The sequence below is a fragment of the Erpetoichthys calabaricus genome, chromosome 1, assembly GCF_900747795.2.
Source record: "Erpetoichthys calabaricus chromosome 1, fErpCal1.3, whole genome shotgun sequence".
Classification (NCBI taxonomy): domain Eukaryota; kingdom Metazoa; phylum Chordata; class Cladistia; order Polypteriformes; family Polypteridae; genus Erpetoichthys; species Erpetoichthys calabaricus.
In genome coordinates, this window is record NC_041394.2 from 313,477,967 (window position 1) to 313,496,658 (window position 18,692).

The following is an 18,692-nucleotide window of genomic DNA, read 5'->3' on the forward strand; positions in this document are numbered from 1 at the left end:
GTACATGAGCATTAAGATTCACATTGATAGGGAATTTATAAAAGGAAAATGTGTAGAACTTTGCTTATGCACAGTTTTATGCGTCTGAATTTTTTTGTGCAGACACACATTTGTAGTTTTGTCTGTATGCCATGTTTTAGCGTGAATTTTATGCAAGGCATTATACAGGAGGCCCCAGGTCATTCAAACCAGACGTTCATTATTTGAATTATATTGTGAACCATCTACCATGTAAGCAAATTTACAAAACAAAATCAAATTGACAAATTCCTTAGTATAATTTAAACTGAAAATGTATTACAACTAGAAAGCAGAATATTGACAGAATGTCTGAGCTGGTGCGGATGATAGCCAAGCTGCTTCTACGTTCTTCTGCCATGGATAACCTCAAGTATGTCTTAAAGGGCTTTAACAATCTGGTAACTAGAAGAGTTGCTGCAATCTGGAGGGCAACCCATAGATTTGGGCTTCAATGGCATTTAATGTTAATGATATACCAACCAATTTGATTCCTTTATTTTTATTACTAATTGGGCCTTTATTTATAATCATTAATAATAATAATTATTATTATAATGGTCCATTGTATCAATGTGCTGTTTCTCTTTGTTACTTGATATAGCCAACAGTATCAATGGTAATATGTAACACAACATGAGAAACAATTTTAATACTCCTCCTCCTCCTCCTACTACTATCAATCATAATGAAATAAAAACTACTACCACTGAACATACTTAATAAACGTTAATAAACTTACTTAATGCAGTAAATGCAGGGTCAAAATGACGCATAAGATTTAAATATTTAAAATATGAATATATGAACATATCACCTATATTTATGAATTAACCTGAACTTCATTTTGTCCTTCCAAAGACAGCACTTAGCAACTACACAGAAAGAGGACTGTGATTAACCCTAAACTGTGAGGCAGTGCCAATTTTCCCACTCTCTGTGGTGCTCTGAGGTCCTCAACTGAGCAGGCGCCGTCCCTGTACCGAGTTCTGCCAAGGAGGACGCACTCCACTGTGCACCAGGTTTGCCATCGAGGAGATACCCACGTCTTGCCTTCATTGCACATAAGGCTCGTATGCGTAAAAATGCTGTCGTATATTTCGTTATTTTTGTTTTATTTAGTTCTGTATTAATAACTTAAATTACTGGACTAATTATATTTAATGTTATAAAATGATGCAGATTGACACGAACTCAACTCTCCATTTCCGCGTTAACATTTGTTCTTTCCCAAGTAAGATGGCGTCAAATGAATCTTTTAGAACAATGAACTCGTGAAGTGGCCGTTACTATGGTAACCATTTCTAGCGGAAACCATAGACAGTCACAACGGGGCAGTATGGGATAGCTTTGGCGGAATGGGATAACAGCGGGACCATGGCTTCTCCGAGTCCTATTTGGAAAGAGGTGCATTCCTTCAGCGGCCCGATCCCGCGTTCCCGACACGGACATAGAGCAGTGGCTATCCGAGAGCTCCTCATTGTCTTCGGCGGGGGAAATGAAGGAATCGCGGAGGAACTTCACGTTTACAATACTGGTACGGGTGAAAGGATGGGAGGGAGGTGCATCGGATATTTAAAATAAAAACTCGGGGTCGCCTCCGAAAGTTCTCCCTAGGCTGTGCACAAAATGCTAGACGTTTTCTTCAAGTATTTGGAAGTCTGTTGCACTCAGCAAAATGATTAATAAAGATATTTTCTCCCACGTTGCTACTTAACCAGGAGAAACGCTGGACTGGAGGCGTGGTACCCTTTGTATTGTTTACCTTGAGGTCGTGCACCAGCTGCAGTGGGGCGAGTCAAAAACATGCACATTCGCGCGCAGCCTCATGTTCAAGACCACCTGTGCTCACCCATTATAACAGACAGAAAAAGGTGAAGTTAAAGAACTGAAATGGGGGATGCAGTGTGCTTCCCGGTTATGACTAGGAAACCTGAAAGTCACCGGTTCCGATCGCAACTCTGTCTCACATGGTGCCCCACAGAGCGAAAGTCGTGTTCTGGGGGTCACTTTAGCTGCATGATCGCATGCGGACGAAGAAGAGATCGATCCAAGACGCTTTGGAGGGGCGTAGTTAATATAGGTGACTCTGTTTTATAATTTACAGTCTGTCAAATGGGCACTCTATCAAAAAAGCTTCTCAACAGAGGTAGCAATATGGCCAAAAATAATATTGACAATTAGAAGAACCGGTGGATAAAAATGGAACTTTTGATATTCAGTAAATAATTATTTACCCGAAGAGTGGCGAAGTGGTGTATGCTGATTAGCACATGTAAGCAAGAATTTCATTGTAGCGGGGGCGTTTTTCAGTTTTGATCATATTTGGGTCTTTAACTTTGACTGTATAAAGTGACTGTATAAATGAAGAGCAGGGTTTCAGGATAGAGTGGGTTTAGAAGATGGATGGGATGGATTACTTGCAGTTAACGATGACAGAGGTATTTTTACAATGAAAAAATAAATAACATTGCTACCTGACTGACTGGGCTTTTCTGTTTCCCCATTTTGCTTTCAGTCTCAAAGCAGTGGTTTCTGCCAGCTGTGCGTGGAGACATTCCTCCTGGTTGTGCTGCCCATGGATTTGTGTGTGAAGGCACTAGGATCCTTGTATTTGGTGGAATGATGGAGTATGGAAAATACAGTAACCACCTTTATGAGTTACAGGTCAGCCTACAATGCACACAATTGCATTACTTTGTTACTTTGTACTGCATGATTATTACTTTCACCAGATACCTTCTTCTGTCTTTTCTGTGCTCATTTGTGTTTCCATGAAGCAGAATGTTGAACATGTTTGAACTTCATTGTTTGAGATGTGTTTTCATTATTACACATTTCAAACTTTTAGCAAGATTAAGTCTAAAGTTAAATCCAGTTAATGAAATTTTAAGGTGAATGAGGTTAAAATGATACACCCCGGTGTAATGTGTCTGTTTTTGCAAATCCCAGTTGTTTTGCAAACCTATTCCTTGAGTAGTTTTATAGCTGCTATTATATCTTGAGCCAATTGGCTTTAGATAAACACATTTGCCATAGTTTATTACCCTTTTTCATATTTTTTTCCTTATTGAATAGTACATAATTTTTAAGCTGTGGTGGGTTGGCACCCTGCCCAGGATTGTTTCCTGCCTTGTGCCCTATGTTGGCTGGGATTGGCTCCAGCAGACCCCCGTGACCCTGTGTTTGGATTCAGCGGGTTGGAAAATGGATGGATGGATGGATAATTTTTAAGCATTGCATGGGCTAGTAATTCCAATACAGGGTTGCAGTTGCACACAGCAGATGCTGACAGAAATGAGTGCAGATCAATCGTGGCTGAGGAGCCAGATCATTACAAGGCATACATCTGTGCTTATGCATATTGTAATATTTTATAGTTGTAAGTTAACTTAATAAACTACATACATTTGGAATGCAGAAGGGAAACCAGGGTGCTCATATACAATCTGCACAAATGCAGGGAGAACATACAAATCTCATGCAAGCAGTGTGTTAGTATTCAGGAAACTCATGATCTATGATGCTACAACATTAATGATTTTACCATGCAACACAGGTGGAGTAGCAAAATTAATAACAGTGCTGCTGCTGCTTTTTAAAACTGTGTAATAGACCATTTAAGAATTGTTGACATTTGTTCTGAGATTTTAAACACATTGCTTTTCAGTACCTGTTGAGTATCCTTACACCCATCCTCGCTGTATGGTTTAAGCTTTTGAAGAACTAAAACCCTTTCTAGGAGAGAAAGGTGCAAGGTGCTAGTCCTTTAGAAGGTGCCACACATGCTCCTCACATAATTGTTTTTAGGCCAGTTTATGGTTGATAGTGTGAAACTGAGTAAAAATCAGTGTTCACACAAAGTATATCCTGAGTGAAAATGAACTAGGTTCAGATGATTTACAGTGTCACAGCTTTCTACAATTTTTTTTTAATAACCTAAATCAGATCACATATTGTAAATGCACTGATTCCTATGCAGATTTTTTTGCACAAACCCATTTAAAAAAAAAAACAAGACAAACAAACAGTTGTTTAGGACCATTGCTTTTCATATATATATATATAATATATATATATATATATATATATATATATATATATATATATATGTAATATATAGCTTCGTTACATTTTGAACTCAGAATACTGTAAGTCTAAACATGTTACTAGTACAGAATACCTTATTTTGACACTTTTCTAGTTTTTGTGTTAAATTTTGTAATCCTTGCAATTTAGCGGAATATGGAAGCCTTGACATGAAACGCACCCAATGGATTCTGACTGTTTTCAGGCAAGTCGATGGCTATGGAAAAAGCTGAAGCCTAAACCTCCAAGGAATGGTGAAGCTCCCTGTCCTCGTCTGGGCCACAGCTTCACTTTGTTTGGGAACAAGTGCTATTTGTTTGGAGGGCTGGCAAATGACAGTGAAGATCCCAACAATAATATACCAAGGTATGAGTGAGTATTATATACCTTTGGTTTTACTTGTAATTGTCATTGTTGTGCCTTAAAGTTTATGGGTAATGGACCAGTGACTACAGTAGCTAATTTAGCTGTAGGTTCCATAGATTAAAGTAGTTTGTACAGAGACACCTGTTTTAGAGAATGAGACAATCGCTAGGTTCAGTTTTCATTTTTACAGCTTTATAAAAATAAGCACTGCTAAGTTTTAAATACCTTAACTGACCTCTTTCAGGTACTTAAATGATTTTTATGAACTGGAGTTACAAGCTGGGACAGGGGTGAAAGGCTGGAATATTCCAGAAACTAAAGGACCTATGCCTTCAGCACGGGAATCACATGCAGTTGTGATCTACAGCAGGAAAGGATCTTATTCCCCGAAGCTTTTTTTGTTTGGGGGTATGCGAGGATATAGGTTGGGAGACCTATGGCAACTGGATCTAGGTAAAATTTATATTTTTTTAAACATAAAACAAATATGTGTTTCCTTTAACATAGTATTCCATATATGACACTTATACAGTGGAACCTCTAGATACGAGTTTAATTCGTTCCAGCACTGAGCTTGTATAGCGAATTTCTCGTATCTAGAACAAACTTCCCCATTGAAAATAACGGAAATCCAGTTAATCTGTTCCGCACCCCAAATATATTAACATAAAAATCAATTTTCCTAACAAATAACACTGATAAATTATATATACTGTAGTCTACCTTTAATAAATAACACTGGTAAATAATATAACTGATTATTAAAAGAATCAAAACAGGTGTCCAAAGTGCAGTAGAGCATTCAATAAATCTTTAAATAAATAATCCTTAAAACAGTTGTGAAGTGGAGGTTTAAAATACACAAGAATAACAATCCTTTAACACGAGGTTAAAACGTCAAAAGGATGCAGTCTTTAAAAAACAGATGACAATCCCCGGTGCTTCTTCTCTGTTAGCGTCTCACCTGCGGGCTCTGCAACAGGAGAGACACTCTTAATGCAGCTGACCTTCTCTACACCGTCCTGCTTCAGCTGTTTGGCTCGCCTGTTCAGCTACACGCGAGCCTGCACTCACTCGCTCGCTCGCTCTTCCGCACCGACTTCTTTCTTTCTTTCTTTCTTTCTTTCTTTCTTTCTTTCTTTCTTTCTTTCTTTCTTTCTTTCTTTCTTTCTTTCTTTCTTTCTTTCTTTCTTTCTTTCTTTCTTTCTTTCTTTCTTTCTTTCTGCCTGCCTGCCTGCCTGCCTGCCTGCCTGCCTGCCTGCCTGCCTGCCCTCTCTTTTCTTTTACTTCTTCTCCCCCTTAACCGGCTCGCGCTTCTCTATATATGCAGGGAGGACATGGCAGCTGCAGCCCATCAGCCACAGGAACAATCATGGATGTGGGCAGTTTCCCACCTGTGCACTTAAGTGAGAAACGCAGACACCGCAGATCGCGGCTCGCAACTGCTACCACGCCCCCTTGCTAAGCCGCGAGCTATACCCACAGCCTGGCTCGTGGCTCGTTACGCGAGCCAATGCTCGCATTTAGATCTGAATTTTTCGCTCATACTTTCCTCGTATTTTGAATTTCTCGTATACAGAGGTGATCGTATCTCGAGGTTCCACTGTATAAAAATTGTTAAAAGTTGTTTGCCCAAGTATAAGTGAATATGGTCTATAAATTAATAACAATGCAATACTATTCCTTGGACTTTGTCATAGAATTGTTAACTCTAGATACCTAGAAGCCTACGAAAAAAGTCATAATTCTGGGCCTCCTTAAATTCCCTCGCACCTCGTCAATTGGCACAAGCTGCCAGTAGCCTGCTATCCCATCCCCCACTGACACAGCTGAAGTTCTCCCAGCTCAAGTCTGTTCATCTGGGTTTGAGGTACCTGGAGTTGTGTAGGGTAAGTAATATATTGTTAATTGGAATACATAATTTTAATGTGTGTTCCGTGTCTACAACAAAATGTAGGATGACAAGAAACACGAGGCAAGAAATCTTGAACACATAACTAAAACAGAATTTTTTTATGTTAATATATAGAAATTAATAAAATGTTGATGTGAAATGTATAATGTGTGAAGACTGAAGTTCAAATAAATACTTTCACAAAAGCTATAACAAAACAAATGCGCCTTTATTCAAGAATATAACCAAAGAAAAAGACATTATTCTATTTATATGTTGCTGTCAATATGTAAAAAACAAAGTCCATTTTTCAACTGCATGCGTGGTTTAAAGGTAAGAACGACTAAGTCAAGAGGTTGTAGGTTTGATCTTGGATCTTCCCCGCATTTTCCGTTTTGATTGGTGAGCTGCTATTATATCTATCGTATAATAAAAACACATATTTGATTTGAGTCTGTAACACCTGTTGTAAATTTTTGCTACTTGTAAAAGTTATTGTGTTTTTTTTACTCAGTTTTTTTCTCTCAGTCACGTTAATCAGGTACAATGAACTTGCCTCTCTCTCTTTGAGTTGATGCTGTTTATCTCCATTCTTTTCAAAAGAGCAGCGATGTCCACAGTTGGTGCTGTGGTTGATGCCTGTTCAGAAGTATTTTGTTGTACCAGCAATCAAAGATGTGATGCCCCGTGACCGCTATCAGACTATCATGTGGCATTTGCGTTTTGACAACAAAGACACCTGTGCAGAATGTGTGAAAACAACAGATGTGTATGTGCATGTGCAATGCTACTCCTTATTTAAGAAGAGATCCCAGTCGTCCCACGTTGTCATAAAGTCATTTCTGGACAAAGGCAGTACCGTAACAACTGACAACTTCTGCACGTCACTTTCACTGGCTAATAAATTAATGCACTGCAACACAACTCTGCTTGGCACCATAAAGTGGGATGGGAACTTCCACCTGCAGCTAAAGTCACTTCAGTACGCGTGCAGTTCTCCTCGCTAGTGTTTAGATCTGGCAGTGCCATGCTGACAGCGTATGCGCCCAAAAAGAAGTCTGTCTGCTAGTGTTGGGTGGTATACCGGTTCTTACCGAAAACCGTTTTTTATTTTTGTTATGATATGGATTTTTGTTATACTGCAACATCGGTTTAAATTGCCTAAACGACATTCGGAACGTGACGCAGCAGGAAACTGTTCACGTGGGGACCTTTTTCACTGCTACACCGCTAAATAGGTAGTGGTAGTGTAGGTATTGCACTCTGAAAATGGACAGAGAACATTCCGAAACTGAAACTGAAGCTGTAGCAGACGATAAAGTTGAACATGATGACACAGAATAACTTTTGGTGAAAAAAAGGAGTCGTGTCCGTTATCTGGAGATGCTTTGGTTTTAAAAGGTCAGATGTGGACCATTATGTTCAAATGTGTAAATACTTTTTCTATACTACTGGATAATACTGCAAGCCAAGTTGTACTTTATTTGTTTTCAGTACTGTGCAATGTACCTGGGTACTGTGTAATAGTGTGACGACATGTTGACTTTATTCTTGACATTTCTACTTTATTTTCGCCGTTTATGTCAAGATTAAAGTCGACATGTTGACTTTATTCTCGTAATTTGCCATTAAAGTAGAACATCGTAAAATGAATATTTAATTTACTAGATTTTCTCAAACCCTGTCATAAGTTATATAGCACATTAAATGCTTTGTGTTAAGTGTTCCCCGAGCCATGTTAAATCGAGTAAGTGCTTCTTAAACTGACTTCCTCTTGTACTGAGGAGGCACCCGCAGCGATCGCCGCACAGAATACATTCACTTCATGATATTCCTGCTCTCAGAACATCTAGAATGCTAAGATAAATACTTGATATCATTTTCATGATGAAATGCATTAAAGCATGTATTAATCATGGAGGTTACACTGCTGCCTCGCAGCAAAGGGGTCCTGGGTGTTCCCTGCTTTGTATTTGCATTTGTTTCTGGTGGGTTTACTCGTCGTGCTTCAGTTTCCTTTCAAAGTCATGTAGGATGTGGGATTTTGTTATTCTATATTGACCCTGCTAGTGTATGTGTTGCTCGTATTCACCCTGCGATGTGCTGGCGACTTGTTCAGGATTTTCTCCTGCCTTGCACACAATGTTTGCTGGGATGGGCGCAACCCTGAATGGATGACATAATTAAACATGTATAGCGAAGATATTTTTAAAGTTCTGAACACTCCGTGGGCTAAGTTTATAACTAGTTTCAATTTCACAAAGACATTTATCGTGTGGTGATTGGTTATGTGGAGAAAGTAAAAGGAAGGATAGGAACTGGTGTTTTGGTACGTCAGGCAGATAGCACGCGTGCAATTAAGAAAGTCCGCTCAGAAGAACATGCATTGAATTCTGTGTTCGTGTCTTCGACCACCAGATCACAAACCCAACATTTACACAATATTTAAGTTAAACCTGTGCGATACCCATTCATACATCCAGTTTTTTGGAGCCTTGTCACACCTGCCATAAAGGTCTCTACACTGAACGTACACCTGGGGACCCCTTACTGCCAGGGAGCAGCACTACCGCCTCACTACCGTGCTTGTTTAATACCTGCTTTAATGGATTTCATCATGAAAATGATATCATGTATTTATCTTCGCATTCTAAATTTTTAGAGAGCAGGAATACCATGAAATGAATGGATTCTGTGCGGTGATTGCTGCCTCCTCTTAGTGCGGAGGAAGTCAGTTTAAGAAGCATAGTGATTAACAACTGGGTCGGGGAACACAACACAAAGCATTTAATGTGCTGCATTAACTTATGACGGGGTTTGAGAAAATCGAGTAAATTAAACATTGATTTTAGGATGAAGTTTAGTTTATGACATTCTACTTTAATTATTAAGTAAACTATGAAAATAAAGTGGAAATGTCGACTTTAATCTTGACATAAGCGTCAAAATTAAAGTGGAAATGTCGAGAATAAAGTCAGCATGTCGACTTTATTCTTGACATATACCGGTAGTTTGTTTTTTTTCTTCCCTCTTTACTGTATTTTTTTTTTTTTTCTTCACCGTGGCCCTAATGCACTTCCATAGGGCTATACCACAAATAGCATTATACAGTAAATGCAAGTTGCAGTTATTTTATTTATGTATATAGCTTAGCTTGAAGCAAGGTCCATATTAATGCAGTTTGCCTAAATGATGGTACAGTTGGTAAGGATGTCATCACAAAGTTGCACTTGTTTTATTTTATTTAATTTTAATTTGGTGAATACTGTGTAATGCACGTGGCTTGAAGTCTTGAAGTAATAGTGCAGCTATCAGTAATAATACTATTATTTATTTTATTATTATTTATTAGATTAAATATTATGCAGTTTATTGATGGTAAAGTTGTTGAAAAAGTCACTTTAATGTTAACCATCTCTGTCCACTGACACGTTAACAAAGTAGTTGGTTCACAAAAAATATTTATTATTTATTACTTTTCTAAGACATGTTCAGTGCAATACAACTTTTGACAAGCACCTCTGGATATTTTATTAAGTCTAAATGCCTCTTTGGATGGTTGAAAATATTTTGTCAAAATCATAGTTTAAGTTTTTGCAAAATTTGTTCAATAAAAAGGTTCTATATTTTGACAGCAACTGTCATGCAATGTGATTCCTTCTCTTCATTAGTGTCACCCCCTTGAAAACTATCACTTTATGGGGCCATGCAAACCTGTATTAATACTTGTGTGCACATTCAAATGATTTTTTGTACAATGTACAATTCTCATAACAGTGGAATAGGTTATTCTTAGCCAGTCTACTGCAGTAATTGCAGTGGAAAATGTGGTTAACATTCACTCATGCATGGGGAAAAAAATACCGTCCAATACAGTGAAACCGGGATAATTTAGAAAAATACTGTGATATAGAATTTTGGTCATACCGCCCACCCCTACTGTCTGCATTACCAGTATAATGCACCATAATGCAGAGATTGTGTTTTTTTTTTGATCTTGTCCAATGTTCAAATGGCATAGCATTTTTATGTATGAATGTGTGTGTGCATGCATGAGAAAGGCAGAGAAAGATTTGATCTCATTCAAGTGGTTACTGGAATATAAAATAAACATATTTCACAAAGGTATAACTAAACAAGTGTGCTTTTATTCAAGAATAAAACTGAATTAAAAAATTTCAAGTAACAAGATACCAAGAAGCATGATTCACCAGTTTGCATGTCTGCTTAATTACTTCAGTGATGTCTTTTACAAGTAGGAAAACTTTACACCGGCTGTTACAGACTCAAAGCAAATGTATGTCTTTATTATATAATAGTAATAATAACAGCAGCTCACTACTCATAATGGTAAATGCGGAGAAGACCCGAAATCAAATCTCTTGATTTAGAAGTAGAAGTTCTTACCTTTACAACAGCCATGCAATTGATATTTGGGCTTCAGTTTTTCCATATTGACAGCAACATGTAAATTGAATAATTTCTTTTTTCATTGGTTCTTGAATTCTTGAATAAAGGTGCATTTGTTTTGTTATACCTTTTATGAGAGTGTTTATTTGATATTTTGACTCCAGTATTCACATATTAATTTTTACTATAAATGAAAGAAAATTCTGTTTTAGTTTTGTGTTAAACACTTCTTGCCTCACAAACAGTAAAAGGGACTGGCCCGGAATTATGACTTTTTTTATAGGCTTCAGGGATTCTAGTGTTAAGTTATAACACAGAGTTGTAGTCCTTGTTACTTCACCTCTACAGTTAATATAGTCATTGGTTATTTTTAAAGAAAATACAGCAACACAAAGAACTAAAGCTAACTCCTCAAATAAGAAATAATTATAGCAGTCCTTGGGCAGCTCTAATTCAAATATAATGGCCTTCAAAATCCTGTGCAGTTGCTCCCTATAAAAGGGAAGCATCCACAGAGCTTGTTTTCAATCTAGTACTGATGACACTGTGGGAAAGTCCTTGTTAGGATAATTAATCATAAAATAACCCATGAGAGGGAGCTTAAATCCTTAAAGAGCCACATGTACTGGCAGTGTGCCTTGCTACATTAATATACATATTTTAACTTTATGCTTTTTGTTGGAAAGCCTGATGAGCTTTGACTTATTCATTGGTTAGTGAATACTGCAGCTGTCAAATTAAGTTACACAATGGATACTTCTGAGTTTTCTGGTACAACTTTTGAGAAAAAAATGTGATTCTCTGTGCATACAATGTGACATGATCATAAAAAAGTCGAACCACACACACTTAGCACTGCCTAACATGCACATTTGAATTCCAGGCAAAATCACCCATGATTGCTTAAACACGCTAAACGCAGTTGTTATTTTTTTACACTCTGTAAGGCCACCAACCATCTATCTACATCCTCACCACAGTGCTGAAAACCAAAAAAACTTATTCAAACTCTTCTTTTATACTTCAGGTGGCACAGTGTTCTCATTACGACCCTTAGAAAGTCAGTGAGGACATTGGAACCAACTGCGCTATCACGTGCAAGCACAGTCAGCCGGAATTTCCCCCAATAAACATCTTTGGGTTGCATGAAAACACATGGATCCAAGGAGGCTGAGCCACATTGTTTTTATTTAAAAATCTGCCTGCTGCCACAGACCCCAATATGTTTCATCACAAGCTTAGAGAATTTACAATTAGGACACCATTGGTTCATAGTTTTTGAAAAAAATCTAACAGCAAAAGAAGAATAATAAAAACAATTTAAAAAATAATTTTAGAAAAAAAACAAAGTTGTTTTGGTTTTGGCATTTTATGAATCGGGGTGTTTCAGCTTTGTAAATTATATTGTTAGGTATTTTTTTATATATTTATCCCTGTCTTTATGTATGTATGTTATTTTTTTTTCCAACTATTGGCAAGTGTGTTCAAATATTTATATGTGGATGTGTGTTTGTATGTGCATGCAAATATATGTGTGTATGAGTATGTACATATATATAACCAGTGGAACACACAGACCTATAGTCCTCCAATAAGAGGGATTGATAGGTGTGACATCCACAAATATAATGATAGAGCTGAATAAATTAGTAGCAACTTATTATACGGTGGGTTTGAATGGATGTCTACCATCCATAACAATTAAAGCTTGTAATTACTGTTACTCATTGAAATGCACTGTCTTCTTTTGGTCTGTTTCAGTCACATTTTGAAAAATGGCATCTCCATGAGCAATAGTTGTGGCTTACTTCCATTCTGTAATTTGCTCTTTATTTTTTTAAAAGAAAATTCCACCTGTATTTTGTTTACTTCAGAAAGTGTTTACACTGGTTGTTGGGTCATATACAGTACTGTGCAAAAGTTTTAGGCAGGTGTGAAAAAATGCTGTAAACAAAGAATGCTTTCATAAATGGAAGTGTTAATCATTTATTTTCATTAATCAACAAAATGCAGTGAATGAACAAAAGAGAAATCTAAATCAAATCAATATTTAGTGTGACCACCCTTTGCCTTCAAAACAGCATCAATTCTTCTAGGTACACTTGCACACAGTTTTTGAAGGAACTCGGCTGGTAGGTTGTTCCAAACATCTTGGAGAACTAACCACAGATCTTCTGTGGATGTAGGCTTACTCACATCCTTCTGTCTCTTCATGTAATCCCAGACACACTCGATGATGTTGAGATCAGGGCTCTAGGGGGGCCATACCATCACTTCCAGGACTTCTTGTTCTTCTTTACACTGAAGATAGTTCTTAATGACTTTGGCTGTATGTTTGGGGTTGTTGCCCTGCTGCAGAATAAATTTGGGGCCAATCATACGCCTCCCTGATGGTATTGCATGATGGATACTGTAAGTATCTGCCTGTATTTCTCAGCATTGAGAACACCATTAATCCTGACCAAATCTCCAACTCCATTTGAAGAAATGCAGCCCCAAACATTCAAGAAACCTCCACCATGCTTCACTGTTACCTGCAGACACTCATTATTGTACCGCTCTCCAGCCCTTTGACGAACAAACTGCCTTCTGCTACAGCCAAATATTTCAAATTTTGACTCATCAGTCCAGAGCACCTGCTGCAATTTTTCTGAACCTTAGTTCCTATGTTTTCGTGCATACTTGAGTTGCTTGGCCTTGTTTCCATGTCGGAGGTATGGCTTTTTGGCTGCAACTCTTCAATGAAGACCACTTCTGGCCAGACTTCTCCAGACAGTAGATGGGTGTACTTGGGTCCCACTGGTTTCTGCCAATTCTGAGCTGATGGCACTGCTGGACATCTTCTGATTTCGAAGGGTAATAAGCTTGATGTGTCTTTCATCTGCTGCTCTAAGTTTCCTTGGCCGACCACTGCGTCTATGATCCTCAACATTGCCCATTTCTTTGTGCTTCTTCAAAAGAGCTTGAACAGCACATCTTGAAACCCCAGTCTGCTTTGAAATCTTTGTCTGGGAGAGACCTTGCTGATGCAGTATAACTACCTTGTGTCTTGTTGCTGTGCTCAATCTTGCCATGACATGAAACTGTCTCCCACAACCTCACCTTGGTAGCAGAGTTTGGCTGTTCCTCACCCAGTTTTAAGCCTCCTACACAGCTGTTTCTGTTTCAGTTAATGACTGTGTTTCAACCTACATGTGATATTGATAATCATTAGCACCTGTTTGGTATAATTGGTTTATCATATACCTGACTATAATCCTACAAAATCCCTGGCTTTGTGCAAGTGTACCTATAAGAATTGATGCTAGTTTGAAGGCAAAAGGTAGTAACACCAAATATTGATTTGATTTAGATTTTTCTTTTGTTCGCTCACTTTGCATTTTGTAAATTGATAACAATAAACAATCATTATTTATATTTCTGAAAGCATTATTTGTTTACAGCATTTTTTCACAGTACTGTATATGGTTTACACAGTAAAACAAAGTGCATGCTTGAGCACTTTGAGTATGATGAGGAGCAAATGTTGCTGTGTAGATGATGTCAAGCACAATATCATAATAGGCAATGACTGGCAACAGTGCATAAAAGCCACTTTTAGGCTCATATACATTTCTCTTATATGGTGTAAATGAAAATAAAGGGGGTAAAGTGTTTAATGTTGAAATCTGGGTAAACACAACTGATGATGATTTTATATATATATATATATATATATATATATATATATATATATATATATATATATATAAGAGAGAGAGAGAGAGATACATAGATAGATATGCTTATATTTTATAGAAATTATATATACTGTATATAATATATGATTTTTCAACAGGTTTACAATACATGGTTTAGGCATTCTTAAACATGATTTGACGACTTTGGAGGATCTGATTTTTGTGCATATGATGTGTTAAGTAATCGTTAATTCCATTAGATATTGACCTACAGAAATAATGCTTATACTTTTATTTTTTTTGTGCACACTGGCTGTTGGTATTTTACTACTAAAAATGTGATGTTCGCTATGATAAGCCACATGTTGAACGCGGTCCTATTCAAAGGAGTGACATAACAAAGGAGTGAAACCTCAGATATAAATTTCAAAGGAGTGACCACCATCCAAGTGGTGAGACGACAATGATTGTTTTGGCGAGCGTACTTTCAGTTGTGTTAATTTTAATAATTTTTATAATTTTTTTTTTTTTTTTTTAAATAAAATTTTAATCATAATTTGTCACTCCATCGTTATGTCACTCCAATAAAATGTCACTCCTTTAATACGGTATTCATGTCACTCCTTTGTTATGTCACTCCTTCGATACAGACCCGTTGAACGCCTCACATTATAGGGAGGAAATGTTTTGGAAACAAAAAAGTATTATTCCAAAAAGTCTGTTTAATTTTAATTTGAAATAGTTGACATTCAAGAATGGGTTAAATGTAATGTAGTATAACTAAGGGCGTTTTATCTTTTAAGACACAATGACCTGGACAGTGCCTGAAGCAAAAGGACCCATACCCCTCCCCAGGAGTCTCCACTCGTCTAACATAATTGGAAATAAGTAAGTGAAACTGCTACATTTTTTTTCAGAGTCACTGACCATTTGATTATGACAAAAAGAGTTTAATGCAGTTCTCTAGTCTGATTGCCACCACTTTCACATTTTTGAACACTTATATAAAAGCCAGAACGTAACTTTGCCGACAATAGCTAAACATGCATTAGTTTTTGCATTCTTTAAATTTATATACTGTGTTATATGAGCCTTTATAATTTGTTGTAACTTGTGCTTTGATTTAGACATCACAGTAGCTTGTCAAATATGGAAGATCAATTTTAAAGTAATAGAGTTTTCTGATGTTGTATCTTCATTTTTAATGTTCATATATATTCTGTCACATACTTTAATCTCTCTTCAAATATTCTAGCTGATGCGAAAAACAGCAAACTTTCCACCAAATCTTTCATATGGGTAAATATTTAAATATCTCTCTCTTGCATTATATTTGACACAATCAAGTACAAATAATACGTTACCACCTTGTAAGGGGGAATAAAGCTGAAACTAGCCCTTCACCCTAAGCTATTTCCAATATTTTTAAAAAAACACCCTTACTAAAAAGAGTCCAATATATGGACACAAATTGTACACAAACCTCTCCAAGAAATGCATTTTATTTCTCACTTGACAAATTGTATTTTAGTAGAGGGGTTCTGTCTCCATATTTTACACCATTTGAGGTCTGTTGCTTGGATTTGAATAATTAATATTGTTTCCTGTCGAAGGTTTATTTTTAAAATGGCCTAAAATGCATTACATTTGCAAAATATTTTTATGTTGATGGTTTAGAAAAAGATTCTTGTCGGTGGTAGTCTACAATAAGTTTCTTTTACCATTCTCTAGGTGACAAAGTTCTATTTTACTGTCACTTTCAATTGACCCATCCACTCTACAATTTATGCTTTGGTAAGGGATATGCTTCTTATATTTCAGAATGTAAAGAAAAAAAGTTAAATTCTGAGCTAGTGAAATTCTTAAAAAAATATATAGAAGAGGTGTGCAATATAAAGACAACATTTTGCATCTTCAAAAATGTGTTTGTAAAATTCTAATATTGTACTAGCTCTGGGTCGCTCTATTTATAGAACATTAACTGTTGCTTATTAGTGATGTTAATGGATTTGACATATTTAAAGAAAAAGTACACCCTAAAGATATTTTTAAATGTTGCTTACTGCATGTAGTCTGTAGTGATGGCTGAGAATTTTTTTTAATCTCATGCTTGTCAAAGTCAAAGTGAACTTTATTGTCATCTCAACCATATACAAGTATACAGATAGACGAAATTGCGAAGCTCAGGGTCCACAGTGTAACAACATGACGTGCAAATAATAAATTAAAAATAGAACTAAAATTTAAATTAAAAAATTAAAACACAAACAAGACAAGACATTGTGCAAAGACAGGACAAAGAAGTAGCAGCAATATTGATGTGTAAGATATGTAATATAATAAATAATAGATAATACTGAAATGATCAGTGTATGATAATAGTTGTTTAAGACATGTGTAAACAATGACAGGTCAGAATGTTTCACAGCAGAAGGATAACAAGAGTGTCAAAATACTTAAAGGTCAGTATGAGATTTTCAGTTCTTTTCTACAAGCACAATAGTCTTTGCAGGACAGTGGCTCTAATGTATAAAAGTTCTGTTTTTAGAGGTGGTTGAGGCAGTGTAGAAGGTCCCAGGGGGCACCCTGGTGTTAAGGAGTCTAACGGCTTGGGGGTCAAAACTCTCCTGCAGCCTGGCAGATCTGGCTTTGATGCTGTAGTATCTTCTGTTGGATGGCAGAAGTGTGAAAAGTCCATGTGAGGGGTGTAAGGGGTCCTGCACAATGCTGCAGTCCTTGCGAACACTGCGTTCGTAAAATATGTCCTGTAGTGAAGGGAGAGGCACCCCAATAATGTTCTCTGCTGTCTTCACTATCCTTTGTAGGCGCTTGCGGTTGAATATGTTGCAGTTGCTATACCAGACAGTGATGCAGCTGGTCAGAACACTCTCAATGGTGCCTCTGTAGAACATGGTGAGGATGGAAGGGGGAAGACTTGCTCGCTTCAGTTGTCTCAGGAAGTGTAGTCTCTGCTGGGCTTTCTTGATTAGTGATGAGGTGTTATGTGTCCATGTAAGTTCCTCAGTTATGTGCACACCGAGGAACTTGGTAATCCTAACAGTTTCCACATCTAAACCATTGATGCTGAGTGGGATGTGGGCAGGACGTGATTTTCTTTTTTTTTTATTATTATTCATTTTTATTGTAATCATTCCATACAAATAGATCAATTTATAACCAAACAAATTAAAGACAAATCAAACCCCACCCCTGAGAAGGAGAGCTTAGCTAAAGGAGAATTGCTTAGGGCTTTTTAATAAGACAACAATAAGCAAAGGAAAGGGAGAAATAAATATATATGTAAATAAGAGATGGAAAAGGGAATTAAATGCGGTAATAGTTATTTCTCTTATTCTAAAATAATATTGATCAGATCCTGCCAGGTTTTGAAAAAAATTTGTACAGATCCTCTAACTGAGAATTTGATTTTTTCCAATTTCAAATAATATAAAACATCGGTTTCCCACTGACTTATCAGAGGAGAGTTAGGATTCTTCCAATTTAACAGAATAAGTCTGCGTGCCAAAAGTGTAGTGAATGCAATCACCATTTGCTTGTCCTTTTCCACTTCAAGTCCGTCTGGAAGAACACCGAACACAGCTGTTAGTGGGTTAGGAGGGATTGTGACCCCAAGGCTGTCTGAAAGGCACTTAAAAATTTTTGTCCAAAATGATGTTAATTTGGTGCAGACCCAGAACATGTGACCCAGTGAGGCAGGAGCTTGGTTGCAGCGTTCGCAGGTTGGATCTTGCCCTGGAAACATTTTGGACAGTTTTAAGCGAGACAGATGAGCTCGATACATAATTTTTAGTTGAATAATTCTATGCTTTGCGCATATGAAGCTCGAGTGAATTCTCTGCTTTGCTACCTTCCACTCCTTTTCTGATATATTGATTAAGAGATCTTCTTCCCAATGTCCTCTTGGATCTTTGAAAGGTAGGGACTCTAATAGGATTTTATATAATGTGGAAATGGTGTTTAATTCCTCGGCAATTCCTGTGCAGTCGTGGTCAGCAGGGTGAAGAGCAGTGGACTTTTCATAAGAAATTAAATATTGAATATTCAAACTCAATGCCTCTGATAAGTGATCCATGCTGGGCAGTGTCAAAGGATGTGAAAAACGTCCATGGGAAAAAAAAATCTCACTTAACTCATGTCAGTGAAATAAGTTAGTTGTCAAGCTGTCTCTAACAACAACTGATTTCCAGATTTCCAGCATAGTTTGCATTTTGCCA

At 37.1% G+C, this 18,692-nt stretch overlaps 1 protein-coding gene across 2 annotated transcripts in view; it reads left to right on the forward strand.

The window, feature by feature from the left end:
• The first annotated feature begins 1,106 nt into the window (after positions 1-1,106).
• Positions 1,107-18,692, forward strand: part of hcfc2 (host cell factor C2) — a 59,379-nt gene continuing 41,793 nt past the window's right edge. The window contains exons 1-5 of one of the 2 annotated variants that reach the window (XM_028817563.2): positions 1,107-1,555; positions 2,537-2,685; positions 4,313-4,473; positions 4,718-4,926; positions 15,261-15,345. In XM_028817563.2, coding sequence (XP_028673396.1) covers positions 1,396-1,555; positions 2,537-2,685; positions 4,313-4,473; positions 4,718-4,926; positions 15,261-15,345 — 764 coding nt within the window. In that variant the 5' untranslated portion in view covers positions 1,107-1,395. Of the gene's footprint in view, positions 1,556-2,536; positions 2,686-4,257; positions 4,474-4,717; positions 4,927-15,260; positions 15,346-18,692 lie in introns of those variants that run through there. The other variant, XM_028817572.2, reaches the window with a different exon arrangement.